The sequence below is a fragment of the Eumetopias jubatus genome, unplaced genomic scaffold (genome assembly GCF_037043125.1).
Source record: "Eumetopias jubatus isolate StellerSeaLion01/CBP00866 unplaced genomic scaffold, mEumJub1_p1.0 scaffold_6, whole genome shotgun sequence".
Taxonomy (NCBI): Eukaryota; Metazoa; Chordata; class Mammalia; order Carnivora; family Otariidae; genus Eumetopias; species Eumetopias jubatus.
The window spans coordinates 127,734,023-127,757,459 of record NW_028274812.1 but is presented as its reverse complement, the minus strand read 5'-3'; the positions used below and the strand labels follow the sequence as shown (position 1 = coordinate 127,757,459).

Genomic DNA, 23,437 nt, shown 5'->3' with positions numbered 1-23,437 from the left:
TCATGAATAAATACCTGTTGAATGAATGAGGATGGATGGATGAATGAAGCAAACAAGCAAACAGAAGCAGAGGCAGAGTACCCTGCTAAGAACTGAGTCTCAGAGAGATAGGATCCAGATGGTGCCCTCAGGTGCTGGCAGTCCTGGTGGGAGATGAGGCACAGGGACAGCAGCAGACAGCACACACACGGACCTAGCAAGCGCAGAGTAGAAGGATGGCAATTGTACCAGAAGGTTCGTGCACCAGGACGGTATCCACTGCCTCCGTGCACTCTCAGAGGAGCACCACTTTCTCTGCACAGCCTGTTTTGTAGTTATCTCTAGTTAGGAACAAATGAACAAAGTAAATCTTCCTGGATCCTGAAAAAAGAGTTTCCATCCTTAGTGGTAAAGAGCATAGCTTCTGCCAGCAGTAGACATGTGCTTACATTCAAGGGGCACGTGCAGAACTTTGTCGAGAGGGGGACCCTTAGCTTGCAGCCCCAGCCCACCTTTGCTGAGCCTCAGGGGCTCAGCAAGCACCTCAGCAGAGGCTGAGTAGAAGTGCCCGTGTCTGACAAAGGGGCAAAGTTGTGCCTGGCACAAAGTTGTGCCAGCCCCTGTGCTGAAACCAGCACCAGATTTCATGTTGGGATGCCCAGGTTCTATGTGACCACAGTCCCCTCAAGTATAGGGGTAGGACAAGATGGTCACTAAGACTCCTTTTCATTCAAAAGAAATTAGCCTTCAACATAGGGCTTTCTCCAGCAGTACTGATCTAGCTATCTGCCCTGCAAGAATGGCACTGTTAAACCCAAGGTGAGAGACAGTGAGTAACTTGCCCAAAGTCACACAGTGTAGATCCAATATTCTTTCCAACGTCACCTGCACTTACAACTGTCTACCATAGACATGCAGTTGGCCTCGGGTGGGGGCCTGTCACCATTACTCTTTTAAGCCCTCAGTGGCTCATACACAGCCAGGATGAGGGGCCATTGCACTGGTGGCTGAAACCGAAAAGAAAGCTTGCTAATGTCAATTGGAAAGAATACATTCTCTCCGCACCCCCACAACATACATAGGCAATAGCCATTTCATATGTGGGTTTCTCCTCTCCTCTCTCCACAAGGGACAGTGCTGCTGGGCTGGCCTGAGATTTTAGCCCACATAAATTTCCTAAGCTCTATGCTCAAGGGGAGACAATGATTTAGCCACTTTTCATATTTAGCCTTGTCTCCCTGGAAAACTGTAAACTGTTGTAAGGGCTGTTATTAAGAAGATATTTATCAGCATTGTTGCTCTAATTTGCAAGAGGAGGAGGCTGTTTGTGCTCACATGGCCTTCTCCAGAGGGAAAGCCAAAATTCTCAGGAAGCTCTTTTAAAGTTTCCTTAACTTTTTTTTTTCCCAAAATGACAAATATCCCTGGTGTCTGCCCTGTCATGTCCTATCCTAATTCCTAAATTCATATTTTGGTCTTGCACATCCTATGGCTAGTGCCACAAAGCCGTGATTATTCTGCTGAAGAATGAGGTCACCATTTATCACCCCTCAGGTATCTGAGGCCCATGTATGGAACCACTTGCACCCCAAGCATGAAACCATCTTACCACCTCATGGCGGCGCTGGTGGTCCGGTGGGGCTGCGTGAGAGAGGCAATGCACTGTGAGGGTCAGGGAGTGGGCCAGCCCAAGGTGAAGGTCAGGGAATGGGCGATGGGCCAGCCCAGGGTTTCAGCCTCCAGCAGCTCCCAGCTATGTGACCACAAACACTTTGCTGACCCTTCTTAACCTACTTGGCACCCTCATCTATAAAATAGGGATAATAATACATACCTCACAGGTGGTTGTTGTTGTGAGGTTTAGATTAAATAATTTGTTAGTGTCCCTGAAACCTTGTGGCTCTTCAATGAATGTCGGCTACTTGCTTTCACCTTAGTAGAGGTCAGAGTCCATGTAAATTCAGAACATTTTGTGAGAAAGTAAAGAAAAGTTGCTTTTTTTAACCTCAACTTTGAAAGTTAGGGCTTTATCATCAAATTCCCCCATTACCTAATAAAAACCATTACATTTTTACTCAGTTTTAAAGTTTACAAGTCATGGTCACATAGATCCTATTTTGCTTGGTGCTGTCTCATTAAAGTGTTACTATGAAATTGGCAGAAGAAGTATAACTATTTTCATTTTCTAGAAACAGGAACTGAAGTTCAGAGAGAATAAGGTAGCTTTCCAAAAGTACACATTCAAGATCAGAACCCGAGGTTCTTGCCGATCCAGTGTGTCTCTGACCCACCCGCTCTGACCTGTGGTTGTGGCAGTCCCTCCGCCTGTCACAGCCTTCCTCTCTCCATTTTTTTTTTTTTTTTGCTTTATTCTTTTTAGCTTTATTGGGGTATGATTAACGTAAAATATTGCACACATTTAATACATACATCTTGATGAGTTTGTACATATGCATACACCTGTGACATCTTCCCCACAATGAAGGAAGTACACATGGCATGGCCTCCAGAAATTTCCTTGTATTCTTTTGTGAGTTTTTGTCGGTTGGTTGGTTGGTTGGTAAGAACACTTAACATGAGGTCCTTTAGTTCGCTAACTCCTATGCATCTTCCCGTTTTCAACTTGGCTGTTACTTCCTAGTCACCCTCCCGCCCTGCCCCACCCTGCCCCACTGCCCCAGGTGCTCTGGTGGTATCTTAAGCATCCCCCCACCCCGGGTACTTATTGTACTGTATTGCCAGGGTCTCGGGTCTGGGTGTCCAATAGAATTAATTGAGACCTTCTTTTAAAAATAATAGACTTAGCGTCCCACCCAAGACTTCCTCAGTTTGTTATCTTTTTTTTTTTTAAGTTCCCTAGGTGATTCTAATGCACAGAATCTCCATTACTAGAGTGTAAATCCTACAAGAACAGTGACCAAATGCATTTTGTCCATCTTTAGGACTATAGCACTACAGCGTCTAGGCAATACTATTAATTTATGATATTATTATTATTTATAGAGCATTTGATCTATGCCAGGCACTATGATAAGTAATTTACAGACAACTATTTCAGTTAATTTTGCCAACCACTGTGAGGAAGACACTATTATCACCCTATTTGAAAAGAGTAGGGATGTGTAGCTTGGAAAACATTTCATGAACACATCAGAGACTGTTTTCAGCTGGAGCTCCTGATAATGCACTGTAGTTCATGTTTCTACCTGCTCCCATGCTAATAAATGGGATCCTAAGAAAGTAGTTATAAAGAATATAATAAGAAGACTCTAGAGGAGTCTCAGGCACAGATTTAGACATTGTCTCTAGAAAGTAGAGTGATAAGGCAGAATGTCAGAGGAGCTTGGGATCAGCTGGCATGGCCCCAAGATGCTGTCTCCAAATACTACAAATAGCATGGTTTCATTGCTGAACCACCACAAAATTGCCTGAATTTTTCCTGATAGCCTAATACCATTTTTCAGTTAAAATGCTTTTGGCTGCAAGTAACAGAATTAAAATGACTTAAACATGAAGAGTTTACTTATAATTTTTCTCATGTAGATAATCCTAAAGTAGGCGGTCCCAAGGTTGACTCAGCCATTTAACAGCATTGTTAAGTCCGCACGTGCTTCTTGTCTCTCTACTTGGCCATCTTTGTATTGGTGGCAGTGTTTCTCTTCACTGTCCCAGGGTAGCTACAAAAGCTCCAAACATCAGCTCACTTAATGTGAAAACATTGAAAAGGAGAAAGGGAAGGGCAAACTCTCTCCTTTTATAACAGAGAAGAATCCTACCCAGAAGCCACCCAGCAGACTTCTTCTTCCCAGAAGTAGGCCACACAGCCACTGCTGGATTAAAAGCAGTCTGGGAAAATGAGTAACAGGTGTGATGGTTTTGGCTCTTTCTGAGGAGGTGGAATTCACCAGCAAGAAAAGGGAGAGAAAGAAGTGGTTGACGTTTAAACAATCAATAGTCCAAATACTCTTCATTTATAACACCTGATAACTAAAATAAGCTAGATTATCCTTCAGATTCATTTTAAAACAAGTTCAGCCCAATGAATCCAATGTTGTTGAAGAAAGGAACATGCCCACTCTAGGGATCCAGGATGGCTACACCACTGAGAGAGACTCTGATGACACGGACTTCAGATGGTAGCTAACGCTCTCTTCTCCTGTTTTTAGGTCAACAGTGATCTTGTTTACATTACAGCCAAGAAAGATGGCACTCATGTGGTTGAAACCGTTGATACCAGCCACATTGGGAAATTGATTGTAACCAAAGAAGTTGGAGGAGATGGCATAAAGGATATTACTGATACCTACAAATTCCAAGAAGGTAACTTACTGCCCCTGAATGAAGATTTCTTTGCCCAAGTTTGTTTAATACTTATCTGCTGTCACAATGAAATGTGTTCTGGAGAATACACCATAAGCCCTCATGAGGGAGACACCTCACACCCACAATTTCTCCTTGTAGTTTTCTTTATTTGCTTTGAGCAGAATTCCCCTTCACATCACTGGTGAAGGCAATTTGGTTTAAAGTCATGTCTCTTTAACACAATATAGTTCTTGCTCACAAAAACATGGAAGAATCTTAACTTTCAATAATAGAAAACACTGTATAACTAATGTAATTTTAGTTTAATAATAGAAATTTAAACATTCATGGTTGTTTAGTACTTTACAAACTATTTGCACATACATCGTTCTATTGAATTATCATGGAAGTCCCTTGAAATAGATAATACAATATTAACAAGACAAAGGTCAAAGGCCCATTTCAATTATAAAATAATATTAATGTTAATAATGTTTATTGTGTAGACAGTTTCAAATGGAGCTGTTGAATTCAAGCCCATTTCAGTCAGTACCAGGTGCCTACTCTATGTCTAGAATTGTGTTGGGTGCTGGGGATCCCCACGGTGAGCAAGATTCAGTTTCTGTTCCTGGAAAGGTGATAGGATCATCGTGCAGAGGGTGTGGGGAACAAAGAAGAAAGACACACAGTCCAACCAGGAGATTCAGAAAAAGCAGAGCAGGGTAAGAGAAGTCACAGACCACAGTTGAAGAAATCTAGACAGGGGCTTCCAGGCAGTGGGAACATGACCAAAGGCATCCTGGAGATGTGAGTTAGCCGGTGTGTTTAGGGTCCTAAAAACATCAAGCTCAGAGTGCCAATGGTTAGAGACAAGGCTGCCCAAGGTCAGTAGTGGACAGGAGGTAGAGGAGCTTGCGTTTCTTGATGGGGAACGTGGAGTATATTTTACAAATGATTCACCCGTAGAGGTTCTTAGGAGTGGCATTTATGTTAGTGAATGGAGAGAAATGACAAGTAATTAGCATATACCTAAATATTCATCAGTACTCCTGAAGTGCTAAGGAGTACAGAATTTGTTTTAAATATCTTAGACAGTCTCTCTGCTCTTATTTTAAAAAGCAATTTGCACTATAAAGAGAAAGTTTGCTAAATTGAGAATTCTCACACATTGTATTAGAAATTCAGGATTTTTGTCACCTGAACTAGTGAATTTTTGCTATATTTCTGAAATGGTTCATTCTTTTTTTCTATTGGTTATCATCCATTGCACAACATAGATACAAATGTGTTTTTTTTTTTTCTTTTTGGCTTTTTCCTGAAATGAGAGTTTAAAAAAGCCATAAGTACAATAAAACAAACAAGTAATGCCCTCTTGTTATAGAGTTATGGACAAAAAGGTTGGGAAAGGAAAAATAAAAGTCCCTAGGAAAAGAGAAAGAGGGACGCCAGGGTGGCTCAATCAGTTAAGCGTCTGCCTTCAGCTCAGGTCATGATCCCAGCGTCCTGGGATCGGGCTCCCTGCTCAGTGGGGAGCCTGCTTCTCTCTCTGCCTGCCACTCCCCCTGTTTGTGCTCTCTCTCTCTCTCTCTCTCTGACAAATGAATAAATAAAATCTTTAAAAAGAGAAAGAAACTAGCTGCAACATTCACCCATCTATTCATTCGTCCATTCAACAACTTGATCTTAACCACCCACCATATTCCCAGCACTGTTGTGTAGGGATGCACAGTCCTGCCTTCCTGTCTAGCTGGAGAGATGAGCAGGAAGCAAGCCCTCACCACGCTGTGCAGCAGGTGCCCAGAACAGGGCACAGAGAAGGGAGTTCCGAATCAGACTTGGGATCCTGAAGGACATTAGTGGTGGGCTCACTGAGACAGAATGAGAAACAGGTATTGGCCAGGTGAAGCACGAGGAGAGACTTCTCCAGGAAAAGGCAGCCCACCAGGGATTGTGGATAAAGTCCTGGTGTGGAAGAAGTCTTGAACAGACAGTGTAGAGAAGAAGTGGTGACCCTACAGGGAGCCATCCAGACAACCAGCTGTCTTTTCTAAACCACACAGCAGAACGCCATTGTCATTAGCTGTCATCCGTGGAGGTGGCAGTGAAGGCCACATCCGGGTCAGATGTCAAAAGAGGAAGGACCAAAAGCCAGTCCAATGGAAGAGGAGTCAGGGCTTGACCAGGGGTGGACACCAGATTAAAAGAAATAAAATGTGCCCACTCTGGATGAGGAAGATAGCTGGAGGTTCAGGCTTTCAGAGTTTAGCAAGGAGGCAAGGCTGAGGGAGGTGGACCATATGGGGGTCTGGTCCAAGCAGAAGAACCCCTAAGTCAGCATAGATAGTTATGAGACACCCCATCTGGCTTCTGGGCTGGAGTTTGATCCCAGGAGGTTAATTAGCCTCTTAACCAAGAATGGCAGCTGCATTTTAAAGTCTGACTTTAGGAATGACCGAGTGGGGTGCTATTTACAGAACGATGCAGACACTGTGCCTAAATCTGGCGGGACCGACAGTGATTACTGATGTCGCCACGGGCCCCTAGGAGAGGCTGCTCGCATCCATGGTCATACATTTGTCACTCAGATTCTCATAATCTCTCATATAATTGCTCTATCCATAAATGCTGAATGTGGCCACTAAAATGTGGAGATGAATAAAAACATAGAGAAGAAATTATTACCAGATTCAGGAATTAACTATTTTAATTAACTAAATTGTGGAAAGATCATTTTTCATGCGGAGGATGAACAAAAGCTTAATATTAATTTTATACCTTTTTTCAAATATGCAAGATTAGGAAACTATAAAATTTTGAAAACCAGAATTCTTAAAACTTTTGCAGCCATCTGTCTTCTTTTATGATGATGTCTGGATCCCATTTCCTTTTTGTTCCATCAGTCATTCCCTCTGCCACTTGTATTTCCATGTCTCCTTCCCCATTTAGCTCCTTCCCATTCGCATTTAAGCAGGATCCAGTGTCACCTGTGTTTAAAAAAAAAATATGCAACTTTTTTTTCAGCAACATATTCCCCACCAAATATGCCCCGTTCTTTCTTCCCACTGGCCTCCATGGCAGGCATCTTGAAAGAACTGCCTGTCCTTGGCATGCCATTGCGTGCCTTTTCCTTTCTTTTCTCACGTACCATCCCCTGAGTTCTGCTACCAGCCACAAATCCTTGAAGCTCCTTTTCTTCTTCTTCCTTTTTTTTTTTTTGGAAGATTTTATTTCGTTTTATTATTTGAGAGAGAGCATAAGCAGGGTGAAGAGCAGAGGGAGAAGCAGACTCCCCGCTGAGCCAGAAGCCCGATGCGGGGCTCCATCCCAGGACCCCAGGATCATGACCTGAGCCGAAGGCAGATGCTTAACCGACTGAGCCACCCAGGCGCCCCTTGAAGCTCCTCATCTCAAGGCTGCCAGGACCAACAGATTGCCATGTGGAATAAATGTTTGCAGATCTCAGCTTGCCTGAGCTTCCCGTGCCTTCTGTTGCTACTGCTCAGCCCCGAATCTTGACATTCTCTCCCCTCTTTGTTCCTATGACACCACTTCTCCTGGTTCTATCCCAACCTACTTGACTCTTTTTGCTATCCCCTCTGCAACTCTAAGCTCCTCTTTTTTTCCCTCACCTCTGAATGGTACTTATTCTAGGCCCAGTCCTCAGGCTTCATTCCTACCCACTTTATGTTCTTTCTCTATGGCTGGCATTATAATCACATATCTACTAATCACCCCTCAGTTGGTGTCTCTGGCCCAACTTATCTGTTCAGCTCCACATTCCCCTAAGTCTCCCAAGAAACCTGAAACCGACCCTTCCGAATGCCGCCTTCTCTCACTGCTTCTCTTCCCTGGATCTGTTTCCCCCCCGCCCCCGCCCGCACTCCAGACCCCAGTGAAGAGAACCACAGTCCCCCCAAATTTAGCAACTCGAGAACCAATCGCACAGCAAACCCTCTAAATGTCCCCTTAGAAATAGTTCCAATTCATCTCCTCTCCTCTATCTCTATCCTATGGCCACTCTGAGAATTCAGTGGTGTCAGGTGTGGAAAGCCCTTAGCATAGTGCCTGGTACAGAATAAGTGTCCAATAAAGTTAGTTTCTGCTCCTGCTAGTGATTCTATTCTTACTACAATAGTACTCCTATTAGTCAGGGTATGAGTATTTTCTCCTGGCTACCTGCTGTTAGTTCCCAATTCCACCTTCCCACCACAGCCTCCTTTCCCTTTGTCTAACCCGTGCATTGCTGCCAAAGTGACATGTTTTAAAATATAAATTTGAGCCTGTTATGACACTGCTTAAAAGCCCTTGCTCTCCTCTGTTGCTTCGAAGGGCGTTTCAATCAAAGCTCACCAAGCCTCTGCTATTTGCTTTCTGGGCCCCCTCACTGCACCTCCTGACCACACCCCCAGGCAACCCAAGCAGCAGCCGGGAGAGCGGCTGACAGTCCTCCAGAGAGCCAGACTGCCACTTTCTTCATGCCTTTGCTCTCACTGCGGAGAGTAAAACCTCTCCAAGAAGGCTTCCCTGCCCCCAGGTGGTGTTGAGTCTCTCCTCCTGTGCCCTGCCCCACATGCGAACGTCTGACCCGGCATCTGTGGGGGACACACGTATAGCGATCCCTCTGCACTTGTCCCTGAGACCCGTGAGGGAGGGGCTGTGCTTCTCATCTGAGCCTAGCACGGTGCCTGGACATCATAGTGGCTCAAGTAGCGCCAAATCGTCAAATGAATGGTAATGCCGGTGGCCCTTTCACAGGTGAATTTAAATGCACATCACATATCCCAAACTGGACTATTTAGTATCTATTAAAAGATGAAAGTTTTGTCTCCGGATGAAAGCAAAGTGCTTTTCCAAACCTTGATCCTTCAAAGCCTCTGCCAGGCCAGGTCGTAGGTCTTGGGAACATGGAGATGCGTTCTAGTCGTGAAAATAATGTTATGCAGTGTTAAGTCCTGGGCAAAGGACAGAAAACCAGGTAATGTGTTAGTGAGAGATGAGAGGACTGGGCTTGGAGACACATTACACAGGGTGATGGAAGGGGCTGCTCTCTGAGAAGGTGACATTTGAGCTAACACCTGAACAATGAGAAGAAGCTTAACAAACATAAAAGGGCACTTTCATTACATCCAAGTTAATGGAAAGAAGCTTTTGACCTTGTTCCTGGAGGCCACAGAAGAATCTCAGAAAATATAATCTGGTTTTAGATCATTCTCCCACAGCACTAAATTCATGGCCCTGAATTATGTAAGATGTCAGAGCATAAAGCACAACTGCAGAGAGATGGCAATTCTGCAGAGCTCTAGGGAAACCCTGACGTTCCTGCCTCCTCTTCTGGAACAACTGCCTGGCGACTCCGGCTCCCGGGACAGGCTGATCCCCAGAGGGGACCCAGAGGCTCATCCATCTATGATGCCATATAACGTCTCCCGTGGCTCACCACAAGCCTTCCATTGCCCCTTCCCCTCATCTGGGCCAGCTCAGCCTCTCTTTCCCCAGATGGCACCTCTCTGACAGGTAGGTCCCTGCTGCTGGTGTTCCCCTCCCGCATTTTGTCTAAATGCATATCTGGTGCCCATCCAAAGCGATCATCAATAATGCTCTCGTGAGGAGCTGTTGGCCATGTGCTTTCCGCAGAAATATTTTACTGCACTTTCCTTGTCACAGCCCCTCCTTCCCTTTAGAGGGAGATACTGTCTCCCTCCTATTGCTCTGTAAACACGGGCTCTAGCCAGTGCTTGTCCTAGACCCCTTGTTCCTGGCACATTCTTGCCATCTTGACAATCAGAGAAATTGTTAACACACACGCACATTCACGTTTGTTTGCAACACCTCCTGGCATTTTTGGTCTTTGCAAAGTACTAGTAGCTGCCAGTTTTTATGCATGCCTCCAAACCTCCTAAAAACCCTGTGATGTAGGTGACCCTCCCCCCCTTTTTTTTTTTTACAAACAAGGACATGGATGGTAATAATAGTGCCTGCCTTGTGGAGTTCTCTGAGGCGTAAACGAGACAATGCCCAGTATGCCCTTCACCACAATACCCGTCACAGAATTCGCTCTCAGCGATAACTGTTGTTGTTAATTGACTTCTTCATCTGCATTGCGTTTCATTGCTAAGTAGAAGGCATTATCTTGAAATTAATGAATTTAAAAGCTCACACTTTTATGTCCAGGTGGTTCTTTTTTGCTAGCCATTCCCATGACTGGTTTTTACAAGTCCAAGAATTGGCCTCTGTGCCTTCAATAATGCACTAAGATGTACCCAAAGGTATTCGGGGGGTAAAGAGAATAGAGGCTATCTCTCCACACCTCCTCAAGCCCTGTCCGCTCAAGCCGAGCGTTTTGTCCGGGGCTCTGTAAGGAACGTCAGCCCAGCTCGGAACCAGGAGGAGCAAGCTCTGAGGTCTGACTTGTATCTGTATTTCTTGCTTCCGCAACTGCACAAAGCTATTGTTTGATTCTTCCAGAGCTCACCCCTTATCCTCCTGTCTCTACCTTCATCTCCTCCACCACCATCCTGGAAATCCCACAGAAGACATTTTCCTAAAAAGAGCACACACATCTCCAACTGCATTAGAACCTCAGTGCACCCCCAGATGCCAGTAGGTGTCCCTCAAAAAAAAATGTAGTTGGCGTCAGATGAGTTTGGGAAGTCTTACGTTAATTAAGTCGCCTCGCTGTGGGGCTCAAGCTCAGAACCTCTGCTACCAGAGGCTGGAATCAAGACAATGAACATCTGGAGGCCCCAGACAACCCAGTGCTCCCCCAGGGACCTTGGCCTTAGAGCCCTTTGGCAGGGAGGGCTTGTTAACGACTTGCCAGGTCTGAGTATATGGGGCGGTGCGCTATTTGTGGGAAAAGTGATCTCTACACTCTGCCGGGGGATCGGCGGGGAGGATGACAAGAGAGGAAGGAGTAGAGGGCAGGACGGCAGCTGCCCAGGGGTCAGCTAAGCAGGAGAAAGTGGGACAGGCCCACGTGGAAAGAGAGACGAGGAAGACAGGTCTTATCAGAAAGACCCGTGAACAGGAGAAAACTGGTATAGCACAATGTGGAATGGCAAGATGCAACTATCGCCAAAATCTTTGCTTAGAGACCCCCAAATTCTAGCTAGGATTAGGGGAGGGAAGCAAACTGGCACCACTATTTGAGGGGAGTTGAACTGGGCCAACCCTGCCTGCAGAACCGCGAAGTAGCAGCCCTGGAGAAACAGCCCTGAGAGCAACCCCTTAGCACCCCGCTTTCAGATAAGCCCCAGCGATGCCAACTAACTTGGCAGCCTGGGCAGGTCATAGCTCTCCAGAAACCTGATTTTGCAGAATTGGTAACACCGGAATAATGATGACACCTGTCTCGAAGGGCAGTTGTGTGGCTTACAGAGGCAACCGGATCAGTATAGCACACAGTGCCCAGAGCGCAGCGTGGTTATTAATTTCTCTTTGATGGATTGCATTTCTTTTCCCCTGTCATGATCTCTGCATCTCTCCTAGGCCAAGAAGAAGAGAGGCTGGCCCTGGAAACTGCCCTGATGTATGGGGCTAAAAAGCCCCTCAACACAGATGGCCTCCTTAAATCCAGGTCTGACGTGGTCATGAATTTTGGAGTGGAAAATGCCGTGCTGGGAAGAGACTTCAAGCTAACCATCACCTTCCAGAACAACAGCCCCAACCGTTACACCCTCTCAGCCTATCTCTCGGGCAATATCGTCTTCTACACGGGGGTCTCCAAGACAGAATTCAAGAAGGAGACATTCGAAGTGGAGCTGGAGCCCATGTCTTGTAAGCTAACAAGGGGGGCTCTTCTCCCCGGGACTTGTTCTCTGCCTCCCTGTCTGGCTTGGTGCTGTCACTCATTAATAACTTCCTGTCGGGGCACCTGGCTGGCTCGGTTGGTTAAGTGTCCAACTCTTGATTTCAGCTCAGTTCATGATCTCAGGGTTGTGGGATCGAGTCCCGTTTCCGGCTCTGTCCTCAGTGGGAGTCTGCTTGAGGATTCTCTCTCTCTCTTTCCCTCTGCCCCTTCCCCCTACTCCCTCCCTCTCTCTTTCTCTCAAATAAACAAATGAATCTTAAAAAAAATAATAACTTCCTGTCAAAGTTAAAGTTCTGCCACAGAGCTCAGGAACAGGAACCCCATAGGAGAACCTCCTTCTTCTAGAGGGGCCTCAGATTTCGGCTTCACCTCTCACGCATAGAAGTGAACACTGAAATTTTCAAAGCCTAAAGCCCCATGAGTCATGAAAATTAAATGTAACTTCTTACTACTCAAAGTGGGGGCCGAGGACCTGAAACATCAGCATCCCCTGGGAGCTGGTTAGACATGCAGACTGTCAGGTCCCACCCCAGATCTGTCGAACCAGGATCTACATTGTAACAAGATCCCAAGGGGATTTTAGTGCCCAGGAAAGTTTGTGAAGCACCTGTACCAGAAAGCAGCACCCCCCTGCCCTGTATCTCTCTCCCCAAGTCAGGTACCATTTTGGGGGACTGCCCCAGCAGGAATGATGTGTTTTGCTTTACCATTTAGAAAGTAAAAGATCTAAGCTCTGCATATGGGCCATTTCTGAAAACTCATCTGCTGATATATTGGGACGGGGGAGAGTCCACCCTTGGGAGAGGAGACTAGAGCCTCGGGATGTGCTGTCCAGGAGCTGCTGAAGGGCTTTGTTCTCTCTGCCACCTCTCATGGGGTCTCTTTCTCGTCCTTGATCCTGCCCAGCCTCCCTCGAATACATGCCCTTCACTATAAAAATTCAGAATACTTTAAGCAAGCTTGGGCTCGACGATCTTCAGCTTACATTGGGAATTGCAGTTTTGACCAATCTCATTTCTTGGGGTACTAGTATTTAGGGGGCACAAAGGTTAGTCACATAACTGGTAAAATGAGTTACCCGGGAGAAACTGGTCTCCAGGCCAAGCATGTTGAGTTAAAGCAGGTTGGAAAGGACCTGAACCTTTCAGGGCACTGGATTTCTATTGACCTGACATGTGGCAAAGAAAAAAAAAAAAAAAACTTTAAAGGTGTACAAATAATAAGTTTTACAACATGAAGGCAAGCAAGACTAATATGCCCCTGGGGATGACCAACCCACACATCCCAGTTGTTTTCAAGCTTTCTGGATTCAGTGGCTATCCCAAGCCCCAGTGAGTACCTTTGTGAGGCTATAGAAAGATATTCCCAGAAAAATGGGGAACATTCCTAAAAATCTTAATTCCAAGAAATCTACCCAACCTTAGGGGAACAAATTTCCGGAGCTATGGTAATGTGACTAACGATTAGGAAATCACCATGGTATATATTTTTTGGAAACTGAGAGATCTAACAATTTTCCTATCCCTCGAGGTAGGAAAGGTAATTCTTAAAGACAAGACTAGTCAGTATAAAGGACTCAAGACAACAGGCAGACACAGTGGAGGTTAGAGAAACTGAGTCTTGGAATTAGACAAATGGGGATTTTAGGTGTGACTATGTCACCTACCGGCTGTGTGTCCCTAGGCAAGTTACTTAAGTAATCTGAGCTCTTCCGTGCATGGGAACAATACCATCCACACCACAGGGTTGTAGATTCATTCCCCAAACCTTTATTTCGTGCTTAATGTCTAGATGCTGTTTTGTGCTGGAGACACAGCAATGAACACAACAGAAGGGCCAACCCTCATGGGGTTTGTGGTCTTAAGAGGTGGGGGCTGGACAATAAACATAATATACACATACAGTATAGTTATAGTATAGTTATACACATAATGAGAAAATATAAAGCAGGGTAAGGGAAGGAGGGAATGTTGGTGGGGTGGGATGATCAGGGAAAACCTCTCTAAGGGGTTGACATTTAACAGAAACCTGACAGAAGGAAAGGAGCAAGCTTTGCAGCCAGAAGAAATTGTAAATGCAAAGGCCCTGAGGCCAGAGCATGTTTGATGTGTTCAATGAGTAGCAAGGAAACCAGAGTTGGGAGCAAAGGTGGTAATGGAGAGTGATGGTGTAGACCGCATAAAGAACTGTGGGCCCTTGCAAGGACTTTGGCTTTGATTCTCAGTGAGCTGAGCTGGAGGAGCCGTTAGAGGATTTTGAGCAGAAATGAGGCCTGATCTAACTTAGGTTTAACTATATACCATCCTTTCCCACCTCAGAAGAATCCCATCTCCTTCCCCTTTTCTCCCTAATCCAATAAGAAAATGAGCTTCTATGAGTTGATAAGGCTGGAATGGCATGATACATTAACCTTCTCAGTCACTGATCTAGGGACAGCGACCAGGTGGAATTAACTGTATGCAATAAGTTGCCAACTGCAATCTAAAATAAATGGCAAATAATAATAATAAAATAAACTGCAACGTGTTGCAAAAAGCCACCTGATTCTAGACCTTGATCAAGCAGGTCAGAGTACACTCCTAGGAGGCTCGGTTGCAAAGAAAGTTTTCCAAGTAGAATGGGAGGCATACTTTCCAGATTGATGATTAAAGAGAATGTGTGGGCTAGAATCAGCTTGGAAGATTTGAATAACTTAAACCTTCCAGTACCTTCAAAGGTGTTATCATTTCCACTTGACTATATTTAGTTTTCTTTGCTTTTTGGAAAAAGAGATGAGGCAGCTCCTATCTGTGTCTCCCTCGGCTTTCCCCAGACACAGTAAATGATATTGGCAGGAGCCCAGTTCCACCACTCATAGAATGAAAACCTATTCTTCTTTCTCTTGCCACGTTTAATAACTTTATCTAGAACAATTTCTTGTGCAGTGGCAAAACACAGCACTTACATAACATACTATTTCAGGAGCACTGTTCTCTTGGGCTTGGAAGCACAGCCCAGTTTCCTTAGGGCTATGATTTAGAGAATGTTCTACCCCAGAGAATAATGTCCTGGTGCCAACATTATAAAGGTAGCAAAAGTCTCCGTTAAGATTGGTAGAAAGAAGTCAGAGATATCTCACCAACCTCAAGGAATCCAGTGGTCAAACAGAGCCCCCCCCCACCCCCCAGTAACAACCAGAGGAAGTCTGGTTTTTTAGTATTGCTGGAGGCAGCTAGAGACAAAACATATGTTCCTCAAGGCATACCATTTGCCACTCCATCCATCCAGAGATGGGGCCGTGAAAAACATCCCCCCTGTGCTCATCTGAGGTTGTATCCAGTCAAGGGATGGAGTCTTATGTGTCCGGACAATTATTTCTAGGGGAGTCATGGAAGAAATAGGGTCCAGGCTCAGGCCCAAAGAAGGCAATATGAAAGGGTCATTAAAAAAGCAGAATTCGAGGGCCAAGTTCAAGCCAAGGTCCTCCTAACTCTGGGAGCTTCTCAAAGTTGAATATGCATCATGTGGGCATCTTATTCAAAAGCAGATCATAATTCAGTGAGTTGGGGTGGGGTTAGGGGTGGGTGGGCCAGAGAACCTGCGTCTCTTATGAGCTCACAGGTGATGGTCTGCTGGCTACACTCCGAGCAGCAAGCACCTGGACTGGAAGGGCCATACCTTCCACATGAACAAAGGCTTCTACAGAGCTGATCCTGTGGGGATCGTCCTGGTTGTTGGAGCAGTATCCCCGCCCCCCGCCCCCCGCAAACCCCAGATGCACATTAAAATCAGCCGCGAAACCTGTAAAATAATGCCTGGGCCCCAGCCTCCAAAACTCTGATTTAATTGGTCTGTGATTTAATTGGTCTTAATTCAACAGGGCGGGTTTTTAATGTCCCCGCCAGGACTAAGAACTCCTCAGTTCAGACGCTTAGGGGAGGTCACAGCACCTATTCATCTGTGAGGGTGATGAGCATGTCCTGATGTATCCTCGCCTGTGGGCCGACAAGTCAGGGAGCCTTCCCTGTGCCCTGGCTCGCCCTACACAGTATCCCGTCCTCGTTTCAGGACTGCTGTTCACTGGGGACTGACTATCCCCTGCACCTGCACGTAAAGCAACGGACCCTGGGAATCATTCCTTTCAATAACTTCCACAGGGAGGAGGAATCTTTGGCAAAAGGCAGACATTGGGCAAGGAAGCAGTGGTGGAGATGTTCCATTTGGTGACCATTTGCAGAGCCTGTGTTCTGGGCATGGGGATGGAGGCGTTGCCACCCATTTCCCCACTAGGCCAGCTGTCAATGCAGCACTAGCACCTGGCTCTGAGCAGGTGCAGCAGGTGGTACACCATGGCCCGGGCTCAGCCTCTTTGCTCTCTTGAATCCTGAGCAGTGGGAAATGAAAGTGATAGAGAAAGCGGGCAGTGCAGCCAAACAGGACCTCACTATTATATTCAGAGCCACAACATAGCATTCCCGCCCTCAGCCCAGATGGTGAATGGAGGGGAGCCTGGACCACTCCCCAGCCTCCAAATGCCAGTCTCACTGGCCTATCCTCAACACCTAAAAGCTAACGTCAGTGACTTGAGGAAACAGGCGTTCGGCACAGAGGTCCTTTACACTGCAAATAGGAATGGGGTGGGAGAGAGCTGAATGCCTAGGGTAAAAACTGGTTTCAAAGGCTTCTTTCCCTTATATTGAAAAATCATGTAAGATTGGTACAGAAAAAGCTGGAAAGAAAATGTGAAGTGCTATAAGGAAAAAGTTTAGGTAGTTGACAGTTTTGCTCAAGGGTGGCCTATGGCCTGAGAGAGATGTTTCTTGTTGCACAAGGGGGTGGTACGTGGACTGGTGACCTTGGGTTTCTGTCATCTTGGGATTGTCCATGGTCAACTCAAAACAGCCACAGTTAAAACCCCTTGGTCCTTGATCTTCAACATCCCTGTCATGGTTTTGCATTTTTACAACAGGAAAAGCACTGCTTGGGAAAAAATGACACACTTTCTCTAGTAAGGCTTTCCTGAATATTAAATTTCTAGCACATGCTTGTTTTATCCAAGAAGCACGAGACTTTGTCCTTGATTAAGTCTTTGTCCTTCACCTTGGCTGTGCTTCTGGTGGATGTTGAGGTCCTTTTGCTTCCTTGAATCCTGATGAGGAAGGGGATGGGGCACGTGGGCAAAGTCAAGCAGGTCTAACTCAGGTCCTGATGTTCTGTATGTTTGTTTTTCCTCCTGCCAGTCAAGAAAGAAGAGGTGCTGATCCAAGCGGGTGAGTACATGGGCCAGCTGCTGGAACAAGCGTACCTGCACTTCTTTGTCACAGCGCGTGTCAACGAGACCAAGGATGTTCTGGCCAAGCAGAAGTCCACTGTGCTGACCATCCCCCAGCTCATCATCAAGGTCAGTTTTACCATCTCAGACAAGGGAGAAAGGCAAGGTTGTTGACTAGGCACCCAGGCATACTTAGTGTGTGTGTGTCTTGCTCAACAAAAAAAAAGTACGGGGGCAGCTAAGATTCTCCTGTTCTTTGAAAGAAGTAAACTGCACTATATATAGACACACGCACATATAACACTTTTCTCTCATCTCCAGATTTAAATATATAGATGTGGCTGCAGATATAAATATAACCTGTGGGTATAAACATACTTGTGGAGGAAGATAAAGATGTGTAATGGATACAGATCGAATTTCAGTGTCTCCAGAGTAAAGTGGGTCAGGCCTGGCATGAAATGGAAACCACTGGGATCATCTCCCACCTGCATTTGGGACATTGAGATCTAACTGTATACAGTAGGATGCCCTCACTGAGATGTCAGCTTGGTGACAGCGAGTTTGTATATACACAGATGTCTTGCAACCACCAGCCAGATGAAGACACAGAGAAGTCCCAACACTCCAGAAAGCTCCCTCATGCCTTTTCCAGTCAATAATCCCTTCCTCCATCACGAAGATAACCATCTTTCTGACTTCTATCACCATAGGGTTATTTTGCCTGTTTGGCTAGTAGTTTTTATTTGTGTCTCCATTTACCACCAGAAATCTCTGCCCAAATGGTTCAAAGAAACTTGGCAGAGGAGGGCAGAGAATGGATGGAAATGGAAGACAAATATGGCAACTTGTTTGCTCCCTCTTTTGGGGAGCACTGGCAGCATCTGTAGCCACATCCTGAGACACCTTCTTGTCCTGTGAGCAGAAACCCAGGCCTCCGTCCATGTCCTTGGGGTATGATAACCTTATGTCAGCCTTACCCAGGGATTAGAGGCCTTCTCAAGTTGCTGGAGATCTTTTTTTCTAAAAGTGATTAAAAGCATTAGCACAGATCTTAAGCTTCATTCTTCTAAGGTGATCATCAAAGTTTACCAAGTTGCGCATATTTTAAATGCCCCCAGAGGTGGCAGGGGTCGGGGGACAGTAAGCCCTGGGTCTTATGAACCATTTGCTGTGAATCATTTGTAAAGCTAATGACTGTCATGGAGCACTCAGCAAGGCAGCTGCCAATGGGTCTAGCGCTGTGCACATGGCACTTGAGGACGGCCATGTTATGAGTCACCCCAGGGCGAGGCTTACGCAAACACACACAGGTCGTGCCCATAGAGACAGAGAGCCCAGGTCCTTCATTTTGAGAAAGGCTTAAGTCATCCCGAGGCCTTCCCCCCTCAGGCCCCGCCCATGGCCCATCACAGCGCCATCCACACAAGAGGCCTTAGAAGATAATCGAACAGTGATGTCGTGCAGGTTCTGCAGGCAGAACAGGAAACAACTGCAAATGGAGGGTGGCATGGGGCTCCTCCAGAGGGCCCATCAGTGCTATAAGAACATGCATTCGCTAGCATAAGGTGCTGGTACCGGAACCAGGCCGCCCCCCCCCCCCCCGCCAATGGCAGGTGCTCCCTGGGAGACCTGTCCCACTGGAGGTGGGGCCCGCCTGCTCCGCTTCATTAGGAACCAACGCCCTGTCCCTGTGAAGGGCTCAGGAGAGAGCCCCTCCAAGCTGTGGGATGCTCCAGCCACAGCCTAAGATAGAATTTAATTGCACCACTGACAATAAACTGGATGTATAAAGGAAACTAATACCTTTCATCTTTTAGACATTATTTATGTGAAGCACTATTTGTTAGTTGTCTTCTGGGTTTCCTTAAAGAGCAGTGAAATTCCCCTGGGGCAGAATGGAAATGCCCTCTGCCACAAGTTGAGTGACCTGGGGAAGGGCAAGTGTCCTTTAAAAGAGTTATGGGTTTTGTTTTGTTTTTTTCTTAGTTTTTATTTCCGTAAAGGTATGGGAGATGCTGTTCTTGGAGGAAATTTATTTAGAGGTAGGACCATTTGACCGGGAAAACCTGGCTCCTGTCCAGTGTTGTTTGTTCAGGAAAGGAGGCAGGAGTATCCTCACCTCAGCTACCCCTAAACCACTAACCTCATTAATCATGCCAACCCCAGGGATGAACTAAATCCAAGCAAGGGAAGAGGTGCTCCTGGATAAAGCACCTCACACCCTAAAAGCCACCCAGATGTCACCGAGCTGTGAGGGGCTCTGGTTCCAGAAACTCTGGCTCCTGGGCCAGGGACCTGGGATGCTGCTTGGCCTACAGGAGATTTGATTGTCCTGAGAGTGACTGAGAGAGGGAAAGAGGACACAGAAAAAGAGGGGAGGGGGGAATCAGGGAGAGGAGAGGGAAGATGGTGGAGGAGAGGAGGAAGGAGAGAGGAGAGGAGAGGGAAGATGGTGGAGGAGAGGAGAGGAGAGGGAAGATGGTGGAGGAGAGGAGAGGAGAGGGAAGATGGTGGAGGAGAGGGAAGATGGTGGAGGAGAGGAGAGGAGAGGGAAGGTGGTGGAGGAGAGGAGAGGAGAGGGAAGATGGTGGAGGAGAGGAGAGGAAAGGAGAGGGAAGGTGGTGGAGGAGAGGAGAGGAGAGGGAAGATGGTAGAGGAGAGGAGGAAGGGGAGAGGAGAGGAGAGGGAAGATGGTGGAGGAGAGGAGGAAGGGGAGAGGAGAGGAGAGGAGAGGGAAGATGGTGGAGGAGAGGAGGAAGGAGAGAGGAGAGGAGAGGGAAGATGGTGGAGGAGAGGGAAGATGGTGGAGGAGAGGAGAGGAGAGGGAAGATGGTGGAGGAGAGGAAAGGAGAGGGAAGGTGGTGGAGGAGAGGAGAGGAGAGGGAAGATGGTGGAGGAGAGGAGGAAGGAGAGAGGAGAGGAAAGGGAAGATGGTGGAGGAGAGGGAAGATGGTGGAGGAGAGGAGAGGAGAGGGAAGGTGGTGGAGGAGAGGAGAGGAGAGGAGAGGGAAGATGGTGGAGGAGAGGGAAGATGGTGGAGGAGAGGAGAGGAGAGGGAAGGTGGTAGAGGAGAGGAGGAAGGGGAGAGGAGAGGAGAGGAGAGGGAAGATGGTAGAGGAGAGGAGGAAGGGGAGAGGAGAGGAGAGGGAAGATGGTGGAGGAGAGGAGGAAGGGGAGAGGAGAGGAGAGGAGAGGGAAGATGGTGGAGGAGAGGAGGAAGGGGAGAGGAGAGGAGAGGAGAGGGAAGATGGTGGAGGAGAGGAGGAAGGGGAGAGGAGAGGAGGAAGGGGAGAGGAGAGGAGAGGAGAGGGAAGATGGTGGAGGAGAGGAGAGGAGGAAGGGGAGAGGAGAGGAAGGAAGTGGAGGGGAGGAGCGGGATGGAGGGAGGAGAGAAGAGGAGAGGGGCAGAGTAGGGAGGAGGAGGAAGAGGGGAAGCGGGGAGGGGGAGGAGAAGATGGAGGAAGGATAGAGGAGGGGGGAATGAGGGGGAGAGGAAAGAAGAGGAAGAGGAGAAGGGAGCAAGGGAGGGAGAAGAGAGAAGGAAGGGGTAGAAAGGGAGAGGGAAGGGGGAGCAGAGGGGAGAGGAGGGGAGGGGAGGGAAGGGGGGAGTGAGAGGAGAGGAGAAAGAGAAGGTTATGATGATCTTGGCTCAGGAGAACTCCGGGAGAGGGGTTGAATAACTTGTCTAAAGCAGGAGTTGTCAAGGAGGTAAAGGCCATGAAAGCACAAAAGCACAATGGCTCAGGGGTCCACCGTTACCTAGGTGCATGTCCCCAAATTCTAAGAAGAAGCTAGAACCCGTTGTCAATCTCTTTGAGCCTAGGCCAGGCCCACAGTGGACAGACCCTCTCGAGGTCGCTGTGAGGAATGTGCTGGGCACAGGGTGACTCTGCGTGAGAGATGAAGGGTTAGGAGGATGTGACCATCCCACCCTTCATTTGGGGGCAGGAGAAGAGTAAGACCAGCACATGGTGATGACAATGACAGCAGCTAGGAGCCATTGAGCTCTAGATTATTGTACTTCTCTTGTATTATCTTAGTTAGTCCTTGTGACCATCCTAGAGGTGGGTATTATTGCTGTCCCCATTTTACAGATGAGAAAACAGAGACCCGAGTGGGTGGTAACATCACGATCAAAAACATGGGCTCTGGGTTATGCAGCCATCAAAAAAAAAAAAAAAAAATGAAATCTTGTCATTTGCAACGATATAGATGGAACCAGAGGGTATTATACTAAGTGAAATAAGTCAATCAGAGAAAGACATGTATCATATGACCTCACTGATATGAGGAATTCTTAATCTCAGGAAACAAACTGAGGGTTGCTGGAGTGGTGGGGGGGGGGGTGGGAGGGATCGGGTGGCTGGGTGATAGACATTGGGGAGGGTATGTGCTATGGTGAGTGCTGTTTGTTTTGTGTAAGACTGATGAATCACAGACCTCTACCTCTGAAACAAATAATACATTATATGTTAAAAAAACAAAGAAGAAGAAGAAGAAGAAGATAGTAGGAAGGGAAAAATGAAGGGGAAGACATCGGAGGGGGAGATGAACCATGAGAGACTATGAACTCTGAGAAACAAACTGAGGGTTTTAGAGGGGAGGGCGGGTGGGGGGATGGGTTAGTCCGGTGATGGGTATTAAGGAGGGCACGTATTAAGGGGGGCACGTATTGCATGGAGCACTGGGTGTTATACGCAAACAATGAAGCATGGAACACTACATCAAAAACTAATGATGTAATGTATGGTGACTAACATAACATAATAAAATTAAAAAATAAAAAATAAATTAAAATAATTAATTAAAAAAAAACAAAAAACAAAAAACCATGGGCTCTGGGACCAAACGCTCTGAGATCAAAGCCTACTTTCTCATGCGTGTGAGCCTGGACACATCACTGAATCTCTCATAGCTTCTGTTTCCTCATCTGCAAAATCGCCATACTCACCTCATAGGTTGTTGTGAGTATATGATGAGCTGATGAATACCTAATGCCCGATACACAGTAAACACTGAGCGTCTGGTGGCCGTTGTTAGTATGGTCACTATTCTGTCCATGAGCGACTTGCCCATGATCACGTGCTGGTCAGGGAAGGAGTGGAGTCTTTCTCACTGGAAGTCTGTGCAGATAACCGCGAGGCTACATTGCTCTCACATGGAAACTTCCATGGAAAGTGCCTGCCTTAACAGAGGGTCTGTGCTCTTCAAGGGAGGAGATATCACATCAGGTCAAGGCACCAAAACTCAAGGTGGTAGAACAGTAGACGATCCTCAATGAATGGATAACATCTCAAGCTGCAGACATGGGTGCAGAGACCACTCCAGAGGCCAGGAGAAAGTGTGAGCAAAGGCAAGGAGAGAGGTAGACAGCCTGCGGAAAGAGCTAGAAAACCTGCCCTGGCTAGAGGTGAGGCAGGCAGCAGGAGACTAGTGAAGATAAACCTCTGTCCAAGGCACTGCCCTCTTCTGGGACTCCCCAGTTTAGCCTTGGGACTGGAGTGGCCCGGCAGCTGGTGTGCCCCTGTCCTTACCATGCTCCCTTTTTAGAGCAAATAAAGGTCAACCAGGAGCAATATTGGGTTCACCCGTCTGAACCCATGTCACTGTCAACCAAGCAGTTAGGTCAGCAGACATGTACTTACACTCTAATGGACCCTGTCTGGGGCTGCCTTTGTCCCCGGGAAAACAAAGATTGAGACTGGTTTAAATTGTGCCCCCAGTTAACTGTTCCTGGCACCCACCATGCATGAGTCATACTGTATGATCCTCATGTGGAAAATGGCAGGGAGAGACACTCATTAAACTTTAATGAGCACGCATCTCTTTATCTGTGCTATCAAAATATTTTGATGAGAAAAGTATGTTTTATTAAAATCAGACATAGAGTTTTTCTCAAGTGTTGTTAGTTGTAAGATGCTGTAAATCAAGAAAAGACTTCACTGTTTTGATTTTTAGTGAACAGCTACTTTTTGGAGGGAATGGGGACGTGGAGGGAATTCAGCTGATCTCCAGGCTAGAGACTTACTTGCTTGCAATCTGCAATGTATAACATGGAAACAGTGTTCTGGTGGGTTTCTCCCACTGCCAGT

At 46.7% G+C, this 23,437-nt stretch overlaps 1 protein-coding gene across 1 annotated transcript in view; it reads left to right on the top strand.

Moving 5' to 3' along the window:
* F13A1 (coagulation factor XIII A chain) overlaps positions 1 to 23,437 on the top strand; it is a 165,943-nt gene that overhangs the window by 125,612 nt on the left and 16,894 nt on the right. The window contains exons 11-13 of the mRNA XM_028122918.2: positions 4,146 to 4,299; positions 11,770 to 12,057; positions 17,311 to 17,471. Coding sequence (XP_027978719.1) covers positions 4,146 to 4,299; positions 11,770 to 12,057; positions 17,311 to 17,471 — 603 coding nt within the window. The remainder of the gene's footprint in view (positions 1 to 4,145; positions 4,300 to 11,769; positions 12,058 to 17,310; positions 17,472 to 23,437) is intronic.